An 18,450-nucleotide genomic window follows, 5' to 3' on the forward strand; every position below is an offset into this window, starting at 1 on the left:
CTGCTAAACAAATGCCTGCTAAGAGGGCTTTCCAAGCTCTTTTCTCTGTAGAAAATACCAGGACAGAGCAGTCCCTACCCTTTGGGATGACCCTTGTGCCTGACTGTGGGGTGACGATGTTTTCTATCACTTCTTTCTCCCTGTCCCTCTGATCCCCCCCTTGGGAGATCACAACACTTTGGCTCCAAGTATTAAATAAAGGTGTGTGGCCAGGTGGCCTTCTTTTGTCTGATTTAACCAGGAAAAGCCAAGTCAAAGGGTGATAAGCAGTAAGTGTTCCTTACCGATAGATAGGCTGCCACAAGTGAGGACCATTCCAAGCACCACAATCACAGCCACCACAGCTAAGAGGAGTGGGAGAGGCAGGTGTCCCTCTGGGATAGGACCCTGTGGCACTGGGGAAAAAAAAAACCCAGAGGTGCATTAATCAGAAAGCAACCAGGGCTGCTGTAAAGCACCACTCTAAAGGTCACTCCTACCTCAGAAAACAATACAGACATTATGGCCAGACCGCCTTATAAAAATCACGGCAAATTCCTCTACAGCCCTGGAGATTGCAAAATTACCCAAATAATTCTGAAATCATTTGAAGATAGAAAACTAACTGGTAAAACACAGATTTCTTATCCAATTCTTCACTTTTTTAAATAAATGGGTAACATCACTGCTCAGAAGTTGAAACTCTCTACAGTCTTGATGCTTTGGTGTTCCAAGAGTCTGTGTCAGGAAATAAAAGCAAATATCAGGCATCAGCTGAACAGGCACAGTGGGCAACTGCTGTGGAAGGAAGTAATTTGTGGCTTAAATAACTCAGCAGTAGGGGTGGGTGGGTGTGTGCATATATGTACACACTGGAGAGGTATTTACGCTTGAATATCTGATACACTGTGCCCATTCAGGGAACTTCAACTGTGTCTCTTTATGCATATTTTACCTTCTACCTAATCCAAACCTGAACTTTGGAGATGGTGACAGAGACGCCACTCAGTGTGTAAGGAAAAGGACATCAGGAATTTTCAGTCATATCTTTGACTGACATTTGTCCTAACGCTGTGTTTCCTGGAGCCGCTAGCTGTAACCTGGGGAGCTGACCATCAAAAAAGCCAGGAGGAGAGATCATACCAAGAATACAGACATTATCCAATGAGGATAAAACTTGACATCTTACCAGTGCAGGTGACATTGTCATTAGCTAGCACAGCCCCCATCTCGCATTGGCAGACCGGCAGGTTGGTGTCGGGGTCCCGCTTGCAGTTGTCCGAGTGGCAGTGGCTGCAGTTAAGATAGATCTGAACCTCCACCTCGCCGTGACTCTCCATGGCTGAGCAAGGAATCAGACGATAGACAGGCTTAGTTCAGTTTTCCCATCTTGTTCCGGTAAGGACAAAAACCCCAAACCAAAACGCAGCAGGCACCTACAGCTTCTCTCCTTCTCTGCAGGAGAGCAGATAGCCCAGCAGAGTGTGGGCATGACAGAAACCTGGTGGGGGCCAGGAGGGAAGAAGGTATTGGGTCCCTCAAACAGAGAGCTCTGGAAGCAATTTGACCTGAAAAGGTCTGGGACTGAGGATATGCAGTTGAACCTGATGACTGGCATCTCTCCTGGCCTAGAGATTGAGAGGAAAAAGGTCTCAGAGCGCTACAGAAATATTGAAAGAAATGACCACAGCTAAAGATCTGATCTGCAGATCTGCCTGAATAAACCGCATAAAAAAAGCAAAGACAGGAGAAGGAGTGGGAAAGAGGAAACAGAGAGGAAGAAGGAAAAAGGAAGAAGAAAAGAACTAAAAGGAATGAAAAGTATAGTGTACCTGCCAGGGGATGCAAGAAGATCTCTCCAATGGGGTTCACAAAAGAGATGCCATCCTGCCCACCGGCTGTGATATCATCATTATCAGAGGCATGCCCGCCTGGGAAAGGAGAGCATGGCTAGCATCAGTGCTGCATGCTGCAAAAACGTGGTGCTCTGAAGGGCTGCATTCGTTCCTGGCTCTTAGCACCTGGGGTCACTCTGTAACCTCCCAGTGATATTAATATGTATGATGTCCTTGATGGATAAATGCTCACTTGACCCAGCCAGCACCAAGGTAGTGGTGTGTGAAGGGTAGCGAAGTGACTTATTCCAATGTAGGCTTCTCGGTTTAGCATGGTAAAATATACATGCAGAACAAAGAAATGGAACATCTTTCCTGGGCAACTTGGGAACGAATGGCGGGGTGATTTCAGCACACCTTCCAAATACTGAATCACACAGGAACACTTCTGTAACCTTGATTTCCCCAGTTAAAGAGCGATGGCAGGGAGCAGGGTGGGTTTCACACTGTTCAGCTTGAAGTATCGATGAGCCACCTTCTGCAGCAGTGTACCGCTGCATTGCGGGCTCTAGCCCTTGACTGTGGGTGCTCTGAAGAGCACAAAATCAGGCATCATAACTATTGCTCCAGCAGACTTACCTCTATAGCCTCCACCGCCGCCACCAGAAGTACAAGCTCCTCCTCCCCCACCAAAGCCACCAGAGGTGGCCCACTGGAGCTTGGCTAGAGCTTGGGAACAAGCTTGACCCCCTTCTCCACCTTCCAGAAGGGACTTCCCAGCCTGAGGAAGCAGACTGTCATCTTGCCAGCCACCACCGCCACCTTCAGCCAGAGAAACCAAAACAAGAGCAGGTGAGGGAAGCACAAGCAGAGGAAAGCAGGAGAGAGACTGCAGAGAGGTAGAGATTGGCACTTACTAATTTCTGAACTGCCTGCATTCAAGTTAACTCCTTCTTTAAGGTTAAGAGAATATACAGACAAGCTCCTTGTTGCCATGGATGACAACGAAGTGGAAATGTAACGCACAACCTGTGGCATGCACGGCATAGCCAGCACCTTAGCACTAGTGGCATTAGGGAAACACAGACCCACCCTCCCCTTCAGGGTAAGTGCCTTGGGCTCTCAGCCCTGGGCATGCCGAGTTCCCTGGGGCAGCAGAAGCAAACTGGATTTCCTCATCCCGCTCTAGTGGCCCCTCCATGAGGCTATTACAGCAGGAGCTGGAGAATCGCTAGAGTGTCACTGGAGTTTTTGGTCTCTTAGGAATGGATTCTAGGCACAGATATTACAAGAGTATAAATAAGCTTCCATTTCTGGTGTAATTCCCGTGATAGAATTCTTGTTGTTCGGGTTTCAGGGGAGTAACAGAGGAAAGAGTCTTCTCTTCGAAGGCCCTTGTTACGGTGTGGAGGAGTGGGCTCCATCCCCAAAACATCATTTTCACTGAGTCATTCCATAGCAGAGACGAGTCTGCCTATGCAACAGCCTCTACCAGACCACTGATCACCTTACGCATTCTTCTTTACCTGGTGACATGCCACACAAGACAACATCCATTCCAGACTACAGCACATTTCTGACAACTACTGCCACAGAAAAATCCCCAAAGACCCAAAAGCAGCCCCTCACTTCATGCCTATAGGACAAGGTGTGTGTTCAGACACGTGGTTCTGGTGCTCACCTGCTGCCCCAGTCCTGCCGCTGACGCCGGGCACTGCAGTGCTGTTCTCAAACTGCTCCAAGGGGATGGCATCCAGCGAGCTGTCCTGAGCCTTCAGGTAGGCTTTTCCTCCTCCTCCTGCTGCGATGAGCAAAGGTTCGAAAATCCCATCCTTCTGCTGGAAAACCCCCCATCAAACATCAGAAAAACTTCACGTCCCTTGCATACGTGAATCACATAAACTCATCAAAAATCATGAAAGCATCCCAAAGGAGAGCGGCCCAAGGCCAGGGCAAAGCTACCGACTGTTTCCTAAGTTCATTACAAAAATGTTTTACATTGTATTCCTGTGTACAAAGCAACTGTTTAACTGAACACCAAGGTTTTGGAATTATCTTTTCCTTTAGGACTGCTGCCAGTATTAAAGGTGGTATCCTGATGTGATTCCCAGACCTGGGCTGTCAAGAACCAAGGAACCAGTTCAGCTTTGTGACAGCGACAAGTATGATCAAGGATATGACAAGAGATACAGATTTTAAAATTGAAGAGACAAAGAGAGACAGAAGGAGAAGGAGGCAAGGAGGGGCAGGAGGGTGAGAAGGACATGCCTTTTTCATCACCTCTTTTTAAGAACTGTGTATCGTATCATACACCGTGATCGACAGTGGAAGCTAGTTGCTCTGCCAGACACTGCTCAGGCAGAACGCGGAGAGGAAATACTTACCCTAAAGATGTAGGTTGCTCCTCCTCCACCCCCCCCTCCTCCAGCCCAGTCCTTCAGGTGCCTTTTTTTTTGGTAGTCTTCTTCAATGAGAGATGACTCCCCTAAGCAGATCTTCTGGGTTTCAGAATTGCCCTGAAAGGAGACAAGAGGTGCACTTAGATATCAGCAAACTCCAGGTCTTGAGAGTTGTCTGTATATCTCAGTATAATAATAATGTATTGTTTGTGATGTATATCAGGCGTATATAAATCAGTATATAAATTATCTTTGCTGAAAGGGAACTCTTCTATGAGGACCAACATCTGAGGGGTAGGTCTGTCTGTTACCTCTGATTTGCAAACCCACATCACACACATAAGTGAAAATACAGATGCTCACAGAAAAAACCAAAGCTATACAGCAATAACTCATTGATAAATACGTAATTCATATTTTGCAGTGAAGGTTTGGAGCTGCAGAACTTCTTCAGAGAAAGGAAAACAAACATTAGTTACCCAACATATAGATTCATCAGGATTTCCAAAGCCAAAGAAAACTGGGCTTTGGAAGTGGGAAAAATGAACGGAAATTTTTCCAATAGCACCTGCCAAAGGGAGCCGGTTAGTGCTGGGTTATGCTTGGCAATTTGGAGAACCAGTCATGAAGTGCAGGGGAATAACGGACAACTTTGCAGATAATGACCCAAGTCTAGGGAGTGCACTGGAGAGGGAAATGCAGATATATAAATGCATGTTTTAGTACAAGAATTTTATCTAAGTATCTAAAGTGAAGAAAGGCTGGTTTTAGAACCAGTTGCAGTATCTGTATAAGGCATCATATGCTCCAGGCAAGGTAAATGGTAACTTTGAATGCCTACAAGAATAGTGTATACAACCCAAAACTTGGGAGTCTGTCTGGGGGGGAAAGAGAAAACATTTTTTTTTTCTTCCTGGGCAGGGGCTGACAGATCTCATTTCTGGAAAGATATCAAAGAATTCCTGTTGAAGAGGTAATTTTGGGGCTTAAGTGATAAAAGGACTTTCAAATCATTGGGTCTAGAATTAGAGGACACATACAAGCATTCACATCATCAATTTGTTTCTCATGAGTGGGTTTTTTTGTCATTACAAATGTCTGATCCAGGGGCCACTGGCGTTAGTGGGAATATTCCCACTGGGTTTGATAGGCTTTGGATTCAGACCTTAGTCTTTAAGCTTAGAGAGTATCCGGCACAGTGCAGCCACAACACTGCTGGATGCTTCCATAAATAATATAAATTTTCTGAAATCCTGGCAGACAGAAAGAAACCTAGGCTGTGGAAAAATAAGAGTGGGAGCATACAACTCTCACCTACTAGCTCCCTGCTTAAAATAAGCAGAAGAAAGCTGATGAAGAACTTACTTCAAACACCAGGAGCTTAAAGCAAAGTTCCTGTGGGCTTCATATTTGTTTGTTCACTTTGGGATTGTTTTTCTTTTCAGAGTTCTTTATATTTGTTTTGAGATTCTTTCTGACTTGGTTTATTGGTTCTTCCCAGCCTCCTGACTGGATTTCATTGCTGGATTCTGGGATTTCTACCTTTCATCATCAGCCCCCAAGCCACCCACTGAATCTCACTGAATCGTATCTGCAAAGTCTCTGCCCTCATGTGCTTGTGCAGTCCTCACCCCTGGGCAGGCATCCTCCCCCTGCTGCCCCACTAAGATGTACAGCAGCTCATCTTTCTCCAGCTGGAAAGTGGCTGAGATGAAGACCCCGTGGGACCTCTTGTTGTGGTTTTTGGCCCCCTTCCCCCCAGCTGCTCCGTAGGCAGAAATCCTGGAAGAAAAAGTAAGCAGTTAAAGAGAGAAATCTCACACTTCTCATCCCCAAAGCAATTCCATCTGCAAACTCTCCCCAGCCTGCACTTCCAAACAGGCATTGCTTCAGAGCAGGCTCTCCTGCTGCTGCACCTTCTGGCTATTCTTTATCTGAGACCCATGTAGCCCGACGGCGCAAGGGGACGGACCAGCTCTACAGCAGAGCACTACAGGCAGAGACTTCAGGAGCTGCTACGACCAGATCTAGAAGACCGAGGCTTTGGGACTGAAATGACGGCAGTACTTCCACTTGACTGCATGCCCACACTCCTGGTTCTGATCTCTAAGTCACCACTCCACCCTCCCATGCTCCGCAGTAGCTCAGGCACAGACCCTTACACTAGTGCTCCTGTTCCCCTCTTACTTCACCGCCCCCGCTCGCTCAGCACGGACGGTCCCCACCCTCATGGTTTCTGAAACCCCCCAGACAAAAAGCAGCCGCACGTGGCCACCGCACCAGCACACACTGGTACTCGCCTGTATCGGTTTGTGGCCGGCACTCTCCAGACCTGCACTCCCCGGAGCCTGCCCTCCTTCTCCACAGTCACCGACACGTTGCTGTTCTTGTAGGCGCTGTCGCACTGAGCTTGAGTTGGCCCATGTGGGCCACTGGCACCACACGTCGTGAACCACCAGAGAACAACAGATGTGCCCCCTGCGGCCGAGACAGCAAGAGTTGGGGCAGATCTGAGCCTCCTGTTATTTCTCAGACACATGCAGTAACTCACAGAACTATGTAACCAAAGGGCAAGTGTCATTGAAACAACCAGCCACCCCTGTGGATATCTTTTTTTCATGATCCTTCAATAACAAAATAAATACTATTATTATTCACAAAGAACATTAATGATTTTTATATAAAAAATCCCAGATGATCAAAAGGAAGACCATATTGCTACAGTGTATGCTATCTACAGAGCTTTAAAATTCAATACATCTATTTGCTCACTTGTTTATTATAATTATAGAATAAAATCCTTAAACTTGCATTTACAATGTTGAGAACTTGAAAGCCAGTACATGCTAAAGTTAAATTACCTGTTCAACTTTAACGTGGCTCCCTTGTAATACAATCCACCGAGATACACCCTTAACTGTACGATCGCAGGGTACTTCCATTATCCCAACCTCGTGCTAGTCCCAGCACCACTACTGCTCTGTGCATAGACACCATCTGCTTTTTTCCCCTCTGGCCTGATTTCCTGCACACCATTTAATAAATCCTGGGCTGCAGAGAAACCCCATCGGCTGCAGGGGGAAGCAGGGGGGGCTTCTGAGAAGGGGTTTTATCCAAGTGTCTCACAGACATCATCACATCTCTTTTCTCGATGCCAGTATGAGGCAAGGAGATACTACTCAACTTCCCAGCTGAGAACCGAAGCGTGTATACAGGAGCAAAGGCTGCAAACACCTGCCATTCAGCTAGTGACCACCTGTGAAACACGGTGGAAGTTTAAGGGGCTTGGCTCAGGTTCGCACCAGGACCTGTGGCAGCTGCCACAGTCAGAGGACAGGGACAGCCTCTTGCTCCTTTCAGGAGGGACCTTCTCCTCCAAGCAAATTTTTTCCTGGCTCTCATTAAGCATCATTCTTCCATTTCTACAAAAATGCGGCAGATAACCACCTCCTCCATTCCACAGCCCTTGCCCAAGACCCAAACCTACCCATCTTGTCTGGTGACTGAGATGAGGCCGAAGAACAAAACTATTCAGCGATGTATCCGAGGCCTGCAGGCTGCAGGGCAGGCATGAGGGCCAGAGGCAGAAGCAGGGTGGCGGGGGACAACGCTGGCTGCATTACAGCAGTCTCTGCCCCGGAGAGCTGGCAGCAGCACAGATCGGCACGCTTTGGGTGGGCACAGCCCTCAGGAGGGGGCACAGCCACACGCAGGTGTTGGCTGGCAGCAAAGGAGCCTCAGGCACAAGATTCCCTCCCCAGGCCCTGCTTCAGACAGCTCTTCTCAACCACACAGCTGCTCTCCATCCTCCAGAGCGGCAGTAAACTGGTCCCCAGTGTCTCCCGTACTCCTAGTTTTTCATCCATTTTTCCTCCTCAATAGATTTCTAGATCCTCCCTTACTTCCCCTGCCTCCCTCTTCACCTTTACACCCCTACATCTCCGCTCGTTGGTTCAGTTTCACTGCTTACTAAGTCCCAGTAAACCTCTTCCTACCCCCAGCTTTCGGTACTGGTCTACACCTTTCATTCCTGAGCTGACTCTTGAGTCATGCAGCTTCTGCTTTTACTTAAAGCTTCTTTGCTTGAAGATTCTGCTATTGTTCATAAAGATCCTGCTGTTTAAGGGCTGGCAAGTCAGGCTGCAGCAAACTGCTGTCCTGTGGCCAACGGCCACCTGACACGGCCACCACCTCTCTGGGACGGATGAGACCTCATTGCCCTGTTGCTACAAGGCAGCAGATCGCACACCTGAGGTGGGCAGGGAGCCGCCTTTTACAGCCAAGAGACAGGTTTGCAGTACTGAATCGCATACCTGGGAGGGAGGGCTCTTCCAGGGGGTTCAGAAGATGCTCATCCAGGTTACTAACCTCCCGTGGGTACTGGCGCTTCCCACTAAAATGATTCGGTTGTCTTCCTGTAATTGTAGAATGGATGAGAGAGATGGGAGGACGGTAGAAAAGAGAGATGGATAATTTAAAGATAACATGAATGAACCAAGTACAACCATTTGGTTAAAGTAAGTAAACAATATCTTGGGCAGAAAAGGTGTTCTAAAACAATCATGGGTTTTTATTATTCTTTTGGGTCCATGCCTTGGGTTAGCTCCTTGTGTCTGTGCTGAAGGCAGTGCGTCTTCACACGAACACAAACCCTCCGTGTTACCTAACTCAGCCCACGCAGGCTCACCACCCGGATAAGCCCCTTGGCCAGCCGGCGGCACTGGCTGTGATCAGAAGAGGCTTCAGGAGAAGCAGTGTGGGAGAACAGATAGCAGGTGTTAATGCTCTGCTTTGCAAAGGGCGGGTGGCAATTCTGGGCAGGCAAAGGCGCGGAGGTGTAAAGGACAGCGATAGCATGTTATCTTTGCTTCTGAATGGCATCATGGTAAGTAAACCAGCTTAAGAGATCGCTCCCCTGTCAGCAACCAATTTTGAGCACCTCGGACCTTGCTCAGAGAATAAAATACTAAATAAAATTACATGTCTCACTAACATACACAGTTAAGAAACAGCACCATACCCGTGACACAAGCTGTAAATCTCGGACAAACCTTTTTGAAAAACAGCATCACGCTACATTTCTCACCAGCGAAACAGGCCTTTAAAAATCAGCCCTTTCTCAGGGAGGAGGGGCTTCACAGCAGTTGCTGACCCAAAGCACCTGAGTGCATTGAGAACACCACACTAAAGCTGCCTTACCACAGGAAAAAGTAAGATCAGAACCCTTGCCCTAAAATCTGTAAGCATCCTGTTTCAATAGTCAAATTACCCATTTTATGCAGATATTTGATTGGAAAATCTCTATAAGAAAAAGGAGAGTTTTCCTTCCATTTTCTGAGCCCTTAGTTCATTTAATACTGAACATTTTTCACCAGTTGGAAAACATTACAAATATTTCAATTTGTTCCAGTTGTGAGAATCTAACAGCTGTTTGATGCTCTATTCAAAAGAGACTCACTCAGTTCCAGCTGGACAATTATCTCCACCACAAAGCCACTGCTCTAAATAGCGATAATTAACACCCTTGTTAGCTGTGTCAGAAAGGCCAAATAACTAATTGAAGCATGGAGACCTTGCTGAGCTCTTACTCCTCAGAATATTCCTCCGAGGTCTGCCTGAAAGCACATTGATGGGTGGAAGTAAAAAGGAGCTTTGTACTGACACACTGTTCATAGCGAGATAGAGAACTTCAAGGGATGAAGTTGTCAAGCCAGCAAAAAATGAAATTAACCCAACACAAATGAACTGGATCAAAGACAAGAAGAAAAATCAAACGAAAAAGACAATGCATGGCCAGAAAAGATGCTTGGTGTCCCAAGGCCTGCACTGAATTACGAATCCCAAGGGTCATCACAGTTTCAGATACTTAGAGATGTACAAGAAGTCTGGTTGTGTTTGCCAGAGCAAAGGAATGTAAATCACTCTCTGAAACAGAGTCGGTCTGTGTGTCTGCACTGATTTTTTTTGCAGCATCCTGACCGAGTATCCCAAGGCAATGCCTCATTTCCAAACAAACAACCTCTCCTCCTCCAAACAGTCACAAACCCTCACGTGCTGGAAGAAGGTTTCTGTTTCCTCCGTGCTTAGCAGCAGACAAGCTGCAAGACAGGCTGAGCATCACCCTGTCCACATGAACTGTTAGAAGGCTGATATTTTATACATATCAGAGGTCAGGTGGCATTTCCTACAACCATGGTGGAGCCCTGGTATCCAGGGGCTGGTGCTCCAGTCTATTTTAGCTTCCATTTCCTCCTCTGATGGCCAGCGTGTTGTCTGTAAGTGAATGGAAGGGCACAAGACTTCATTCATGTTAAGGTGTCCAGATATCAGAAAAATGTAACCAGAAAAAGATGAGCACAGGACTCCTTCCTCCAGGATTTAGCTAATGCTGTTGATTTCCACACCGAAAATGGAGTGAGGGAAGTGGAAAGAAGAAAGACAGGGCATCTCCTGTGGGCAAAAAGCTAAAGTAACTCACTCCTACTTCTCTGTCTCTGGGACTGTAGTGAAAAAAGCTGTAGTGGTCCTGTGGCCGGGATTAATCAGAGTAAGGTGCCCCACAGGATCCTCAAAGTGTGCATGGTCTGCTCAGAGATCCCACCTTCCTGAGGCAGGCTGGAAGTCTCTCCAGCTTGTCCTAGAGTGGGACAGAGAATGAGGAAACTGCACCAGCTTTCCCCTTCCCCATCCCTTTGGCTGATCTATTGCATTTCTAGTCAACACCTTCTTAAATCGGCAAAATGAGGCGGTAACGAGGTTTGAACTGCCCCCCCCACCAAGCACCTCAAGCAACGAGGCTGGCAGGTCAACAGAACCAGCCTTTGCTGGGTCAGGGACTCCCAAGTCACGCACCAGAGATAGGCTATACAAAAGCTCTCTTTGGTCACTCTTCCCATTTATAAACCAGTCTTGGAAACTGTAAATGATGCACAGAAGGAAATGTCGTGCCAGGGCAGCAGAGTGCACTTTGACAGACCAGAGACCTGCGATCCTAACGGGAACAGCATTGTCCTCAGAGCAGCAAAAGGTAATAGCAGAAGCAGCGGTCACACAAGCGCCGAGGAGGGCAACAACCAGCACCCTATTTGCTGTCCCAGCCCGCATTTTCATATTTAGACACCCAAAATGCAGACCTCTTCTCTGAAAGCACTAGTTAACTGCAGCGATGAGACACCTTTGTGCTGTCCCCTAGAAGTCCTCACAATGAACCAGACCCATGTCACCTGGTCTGTGACACAGTCTTACACGAGGTGATTGTATGAACCAGAAGGTGGTTTCATCTCACCTTTTTCACAGGGAAAACATATGCCACTGCCCAGGAGGTGCCATCCAAAACCAGTCTGTTTGGTTTGTGTCCTTATTGGTGTCCCTTGAGCTGCCCTCACCACCCACTTGTTTTCCTCCTAAACCTTACTGAATCTTTCCTCCCAAGTTTGAGGTATATGGAAAACCTCACCTTCTTTCATAGTCTGCACGTAGACAAGCAGTGCTTTCAGAGTCTGCACTGGGTTTTGTAGAGCAACTGAATTGAAATAGGTGGAGAAAATAATATTTACATCCTAGTAAGCAGCAAATTCTTCCTTCCTGCCATATAACCTTCCTGCTGCCCTCATGCAAAGAATTTGCTGCTTGGATCTTAATTGGCTCCGTCTCTGACATCTGAAACCTCTCATTGCCAGGGAGAAATAATTTCATTACTGAAAACACAGCAGAGCTGCTGGGCTTCTCTGCCATCTAACTGAATTAAAGTCATGAGAAGACAAATGCAACGTGGTTGCCCTCAGAGGCGAGAAAACGTCAATTTGCAAAGACAATTCAAGGAACAGTGGCAAGTGCAACGTTTCTGAGAAATGTGTTTCCTTCGTGATGTCTGTCTTCTGCGTCAGTCACATATCTCTGGGTCACCCCTCCAGATGGCATCAGTGCCAGCTGCTCCTGGACATAAGTGCTATTTATACTAATTGAAAGCAAGGAGTAACTTGGGGGTTCTGTTGGACAAACTCTGGTAACTTTGCTGCAGCAGCATTTATGCAGCACCTATTTGCCAAAGGATACATCCCTACACCAGAGCCAGCAAAATTCTGTGGGTAAACTGGAGGCTGTATTTGCTTTCAGGAGGGCAGTAAACTCGAGCAGCTGGGGGCACATCAGCTGGCACAAGAGCATCTGGAATCACTCCCTTCAGTATCCTCAAAAGACTTCAAAACCAAGTGTTAGCATGGAGGTCCAAACACTTTGGTGTTTGGGAGCCAGGGCTGTTAAGGAGTTAGGGTGAATAAATGACATTACCATCAGGGAACATCTTTTCCTCTTAATTTCAAATGAAAATGTGCATGCTCAACATTTTATAGATGGGTGGTTTCAGTGCCCACAGACCAAAGGGACCGAGAACAGGAGACCGAAGGGGACAAAGGTGGGAAGGAAAAGGCGCTTTTGTCAATGAGCTTTTAACCCGTCTGTTCTGACATAAGCCTTCCCACGTGTGATGTCAGGCTACAGCTAGCTTCCGCAGAGACGTGCTACCACCCTAAATGCTGACGCACTGCGCGTGCGACACAGGCCCACCGATGCAGTTTGTCTGCAACAGAAGTCACAATTCAAGTGCTGCATAGTCTCCCATTTCTTTACAACAGAGCACACAGGTATTTTCTCCAAGTACAAAAATAAGGCAGCTTCTAATATTTGCAAGTGGTTCAAGTATCTAACCTCTTTCCACTTGTCTGCTAAGAAAATCCAACTCTTACTAACATGCTTCAGAGGGTAGCACTGGCTCTGCTTTACCATGGAATATACTGTTGTCAGCCACGTGTGCAGTAACAAAGCAAAGGAAAACACATCTGTTATATATATATATATCTATAACATCTAGCAGCGACAGTGGACGTACCTCCTTGCAGAGCAAAACAAACTTGTTGCAATACTCAAAACTTTACTGTCAGAGTCACTTTATTCCTTTGTTTTCTTCCTTTCCTCCACACTAAAATATGGTGACTTTCCCCTTTGATTTCAACAAATTCTCTTCAGCTCTCAACTGCCGGGGTGCATGGGTCAGCGGGGACTGCTGAAGGACAGGGTGATGTAATCCTTCCACTTAGAGGCTAAGGAATAAGTTGAGTGTTTCTTGCCAAGACACACAGACAGGTCTCAACTACGTGATACAGGATATCCCAGATTAGAGAAAAAAAGAGCACTAGGAGGCTGACACACTATAAAATTGCCTCTACTTGCAATCTCCAGTAGGTCTGAGATCAAATGGCATTGTGCTGCAAAAGCTAACACAAGTGATCCGAGAACAGAGCGTGTGTGTCCTGGATCTGTGGGGTGCTGATTACAGTACCCCAGCTCCTTAAGGGATTCTGCAACATTTGTGGCTCACCGTCAGTGAAGCAGTCCAGTCCAAACGTAATATTGTCGACAGCAATGTCAGCTCGGGAATTCCAGCCCCAAGTTGCCAGGAGTTGCAGTTGAAACCTTTGCAATAAGACAGAAGTTTTAGATAAGACAGACAAAGGGGCAGGGGGGGAAAAAACCCCAAAACCTAAAAATACAATGTTCTCATATCATCAAATCATGATCATCACTATTTAGAACATTTCCTCCAGACAAGCCCTGCTGAGCAGCCAAAAGGGCTTGCTAGAAGTCTTATCCACATGTCAACAGTTAGTGAGGACCAACCAACATTCATATAATGCTACATTTCATGGGGAACAAAAATAAGAGCCCTATTTCCCCTACTATCTGCATGCACACGTAGAAACACAAGCTACTGTCCTTCACTAACAGTTATACACACACAAACATCCTTACTCAGTTGCTATAAACAGTCATTAAAACAGGGAACAGGGAATCAGACCTGTGCAAAGTGGAAGAGAAAAAAGAATAAAAACTGAACAGAAAAACAATATCCAAATAAACAGGAATCTGGAGCCTGCTCCTCAGCCAATGTAACTCAACAAGGTGACATGAGTTTATTTCAGCTGAAGGTCAGAACATTTTAAATTTCAGCCATAACTCCCTGAAGTATTATCTTTCTGGGCTGTCTCATCTTTTTCCACCATGACCAGGTGTTTAGCTACTTATCTAGGAGGTCTGCCATGTCCCAAGTGCGTTGCCATGTTGTGAATTCACAAGGAAGAAAGGAAATCGGCTGAGGGATCTCCCTCTAATGGATGGGACCGAGTTGTTTTTCATTAAATTTCAGAAATAAACAGATGTCTCATGTCCAGTCCATTTAGAGCTTATTAAAAGCATATGGAGAGGACCTCTACTGCTGTCACTGGTGAAGCTCAATGATGATTTATGAGAGATCAAGCACTGACCTGCCTATGCATTAATCATTAACCCTAGGAGCGCGCTTGCCCAAAATTATTGGCAATAAAGTATGTGTGCGTATTCCACCCACTGGCCAAATGCTGGTCCATATCCACAGTTAATATAACATGGCATAGCTGCATCAAAATCTTTAGGGATCAGCTGCTTTTACCCCAACTCAGGAATGGTCCCTGGTGCTTAAATGGAAGCGTTCACACCTACAGGGTCTGAGTACTCTGGGAGTAAGTGCTGGTGCAGCAAATGCAAATCAAGGGTCTCTTGAGTAACCACTGCCTTAGCTACAGGTTAGCAGGGGAATTTGCCATCAGATGTCCTTCCCACAGAAGCCTGCCTCTTTCTTAGCAGGTTTAGCAATACTTGTGCATTTTCAGACCTTGTACATCAGTCCACTGAAACTAGGCAGTAACTCCCCCAGTCATTTGATGGAAGAGGAAGTCACGGCACCCTGAGCCTTGGACTAGGGCACTTCTCACTCCGCTCAAGCTGCTGCATCTGGTCCGTGGAGCCAGAGCAGGAGAGGGCCATGGCTCTGCGCCTGCAGGGGGGTTTCTGCTCCAGCTGAGTAGAGTGGGAGCCTGGGGAAGCACTGCCCTCCCCCAGTGCGTGAGAATAGATGGCTCAAAAGCTCTGGGCTCTGTATGCCTCCCCTTCCTCCTAACTTCAGAAAAGGGGAGGAATTTGCCTTTTGAACTCTGCTGTGTTAGCCAGAGGGGTTTCCAGGGCTCCTGCTCATTGAGCTCATTTTGCTGACTCCAGCGTATTACACTCTCCAGCTCTCTGGTGTCTGGTCTTCTGCCTGTCGATTTTCCCTGATAGCAGCCTTTTTCCCTGTGTGTGTGAACCAAGCGACTGAATTTAGATGCCCCGCTGGGAGGCTGATCAGCAGACTGCGTAGTTTGTCCTCCTTCTCTCCTAAGAAATACATTCACTGGAGGAAGCTGTTGCTAAAAACTACTTATATATCCCCTCCATAGTCTTCTCCTATCCGCTAAGGCTGCTTTACTTCTGGCCCCATCAAGCCCTCCATGCCTTGCTACAGCAACTATTTGTGTTGCGACTCATGTCTACCCTTTCTTGTGTGATCTGTCCCCTCCCACCCTCTTTGCTCCGGGCTATCATCCCTTTGAGGAACCAGGGAAAAATATAACCCTTTCTCACAGCAAGAGAAGGACACATGTTTCTTGGAGATTCAGGATACAGAAAAATGACATGCCAGCCCAAACTCTGCACTAAAAAAACTCCCCAAGCACAACATTGCTGGAGTTTGCGTTACCAAGGAGAGCTGCCAGCACCCACAAATATATAGAAAAGGCACCCACGGAGGTTTATACCAAACTGCTACCATCGTACAGCAGTGGCTCACCATATGCCTCCGTTTACAATTGTTTGCAACTTCGCCAACCTTCAAGCAATTTAGGCTGAACTTTTCTATTTTGGGTGATTTGGTATGACTTGCCTAGCAGTCAAAATGATTTCCCAGTGTTGAGGATGAGGCAATGCAGGGATTCATCATTTTGACCATGCCCAAAAATGCTGACATTGTTTTAAGTGCTCTGTGCTACCAGGGTTTGCAAGTGGGAACTGAAATTTGTGAGGAAGAGAGTCACATGGCAGGGATGAGCTTTTTTCCCCTTTTGTATGATAAATTTTAGTAAAATGTCCTTGAAAATTTAAATCCCTGCCATTCCATGCCTGGTAGAACCTTTTTAATCCTGCAGTCTCCTCTTCCTTGGATATCTCCAAGTCTGGGGCTAAACAGTACTTTCCACGGCAGTGCTGTTGTGAACTGCGTCAGGTCCTGCTTCAGCTACATGAAGCAAGAACTGCCCTTCCAAAGTAACAAATACACTTTTTCTTCCCCAGTCCTCCTTTCTTTCGCTGATCCTGGCTAAACAGGAGAAAAAAACCTGCCTAAACCGAATCCAGAGCGAAAAAGGTAGCCTCTTGGAGAGGCTGGGGAGTTCCCTCGGTATTTATGGCAGGGGAGCTTGGACTTGGGTGTGCAGCGGGTTTGGGGCCAAGATCTAGGGAGCAGCCAAACAGCCAAACAGGAAGGCTGGGATCATCAAAACAAAAATGCACAAGAAATCACCGGAAGGAGAAGGGAACAGGAGTGCAGGGAAGGAATTAAAACTTAACAAAAAAACCAGCACACAGAGACATAGCAGCTGCTGGAAGTGAGATGGAAACAAGCAGCAGGGAGGAGTTCAGAGAGGGAAATTACAACTGGAAGCATGAGAAAGATAAAATGGGTTCACAAATGGGAGCTTGAAGGAGAATGAAGAGAGACGAGTATATGAAAAAAGCAAGCAAGGTGGCGAGTGCTCGCAGAAGCAGGTGAGATGAAGCGGGAGCAGAGCACGGAAAGAGCAAGGCAAGAGGCCTGGGACAGAGCCCATGTCCTGGCAGCACAAAGACCAGGTTTTTCCTCACCTGGGGCAAATACCTGCAACACCTGCCAGCAAAGCGTGTGCTGCTTCTGTTTCTGTAATAGATGGGTGCAGCAAATGGCAACTTACCCCTCCTGTTAGCCCCCTGGCCAGCCCAGGCAGCACAGGTCTGCCTGCTCGGCTGAGCAGTTCAGCCTCACCCACCTGGACTGCCACTGTCCCACCAATCGGTTTAAAATTTGTTTGAAAATGGCATACAAAAAGGTTACATGAAGGGAAACAAGACTGAACTACTTGAAACAGTGTCAAAGCACGTGAACACATGACATACCTACTTCTTTGGTTTTGTCTAGGTGCTCAACCGTTTCAAACATTACAGTATTTCAATACCAGTATTTTCCAAGCAGTGCTGGCCAGTGCTCCCTAAAGCCTCTTGCCATCCATTCCCCCCAGCCACACAAGATCCATTTTGCTTCAGAACTGAGGGCTGATGCAGAAATCGGAGTCTTCAGGCGACAAGCATAAGGGACCGTAATATCAGAGGAGGCAGAAGGTCTTAAATACCCCTGAAGAGCCCCCAGGACTCCGCTGCAGTTAGGTCCACATGAGAGTACCTCGGGAAAAGAGCTATTCTGGACAAATTCACTGGTCATACTTTACATATGCAGAACTAAACAGATGCTAATCCACAGGGCTCCAGACTGTGTCAGACAAGAATATTAAATACACTGCCAGCATGCAGATCTAGCCTATCCTAACGGAATAATTCATGGCAAAGGTGCATATGGTGAACACATGATAATGCTGAGACCAAAGGCAATCATGAAATTAAACTAGAAAGAGGGTAGAACAACATTTTCTCTTCTCCAAGTTTTACTGCTGCTTGGGTCTGAATTGCTGTCGCTTCCAGAGCCAAATCCCTTAGCCTTTTACACAAAGATGCAAAGAATATTTGGAGTTAAAAGGAATCCCCTCACACCTCCTAATCCATGGCGGTTTGAAACATCCTTCATTGCCAATATTAGGTAGATATTTTCCCATTTATAATATTCACTGTATAGACTGAGATTTTTTTCTCCTAAGTGTCATGTGAAACAGGCCTTCCTGAGGAACATGCGCAAACACAGCTGGGAGCAATTTAAAAATAATTTGTGCCGTGCACAATAACCAGCTGAGCTTCCAGCACCAGCTACATGGCTTGAGACTGAATGACACTGGGTCAGGGAGGAGAAATACCTCATCAAAATCAGATTGTGTTGAAAATCTTTGAAACTTCAGTATTTGACTTCATTTGAAAACCAATGTCATGTTGTATTTTCACATGTAAAACTGTGAAAACATTAGTGCAAGGCTGATTTGGGCAGCAGTCTTTTGCTGAGATTGCTGCATCAGTAACGTGGCAATGAACGGCCGGCAGCTGCCCCGGCTGCACCGACACAGGTCCTCACCAGGCGGCTGTCTGGGCTGACCGTGGGTTTAGACTCGTTTGACTCACGTGGCTGGGTTTACTGTGGA

The 18,450-nt window shown here is 46.7% G+C and overlaps 1 protein-coding gene across 1 annotated transcript in view; it reads right to left on the reverse strand.

Annotated features, from left to right (window-relative positions):
* Positions 1-18,450, reverse strand: part of LTK (leukocyte receptor tyrosine kinase) — a 101,449-nt gene that overhangs the window by 21,771 nt on the left and 61,228 nt on the right. The window contains exons 10-19 of the mRNA XM_037395136.1: positions 13,590-13,684; positions 8,527-8,628; positions 6,514-6,691; positions 5,845-5,995; positions 4,199-4,330; positions 3,496-3,652; positions 2,454-2,636; positions 1,812-1,910; positions 1,169-1,321; positions 285-395 (exon numbers count right to left, since the gene is read on the reverse strand). Coding sequence (XP_037251033.1) covers positions 285-395; positions 1,169-1,321; positions 1,812-1,910; positions 2,454-2,636; positions 3,496-3,652; positions 4,199-4,330; positions 5,845-5,995; positions 6,514-6,691; positions 8,527-8,628; positions 13,590-13,684 — 1,361 coding nt within the window. The remainder of the gene's footprint in view (positions 1-284; positions 396-1,168; positions 1,322-1,811; positions 1,911-2,453; positions 2,637-3,495; positions 3,653-4,198; positions 4,331-5,844; positions 5,996-6,513; positions 6,692-8,526; positions 8,629-13,589; positions 13,685-18,450) is intronic.

The sequence above is a fragment of the Falco rusticolus genome, chromosome 7 (assembly GCF_015220075.1).
Source record: "Falco rusticolus isolate bFalRus1 chromosome 7, bFalRus1.pri, whole genome shotgun sequence".
NCBI classification, from domain to species: domain Eukaryota; kingdom Metazoa; phylum Chordata; class Aves; order Falconiformes; family Falconidae; genus Falco; species Falco rusticolus.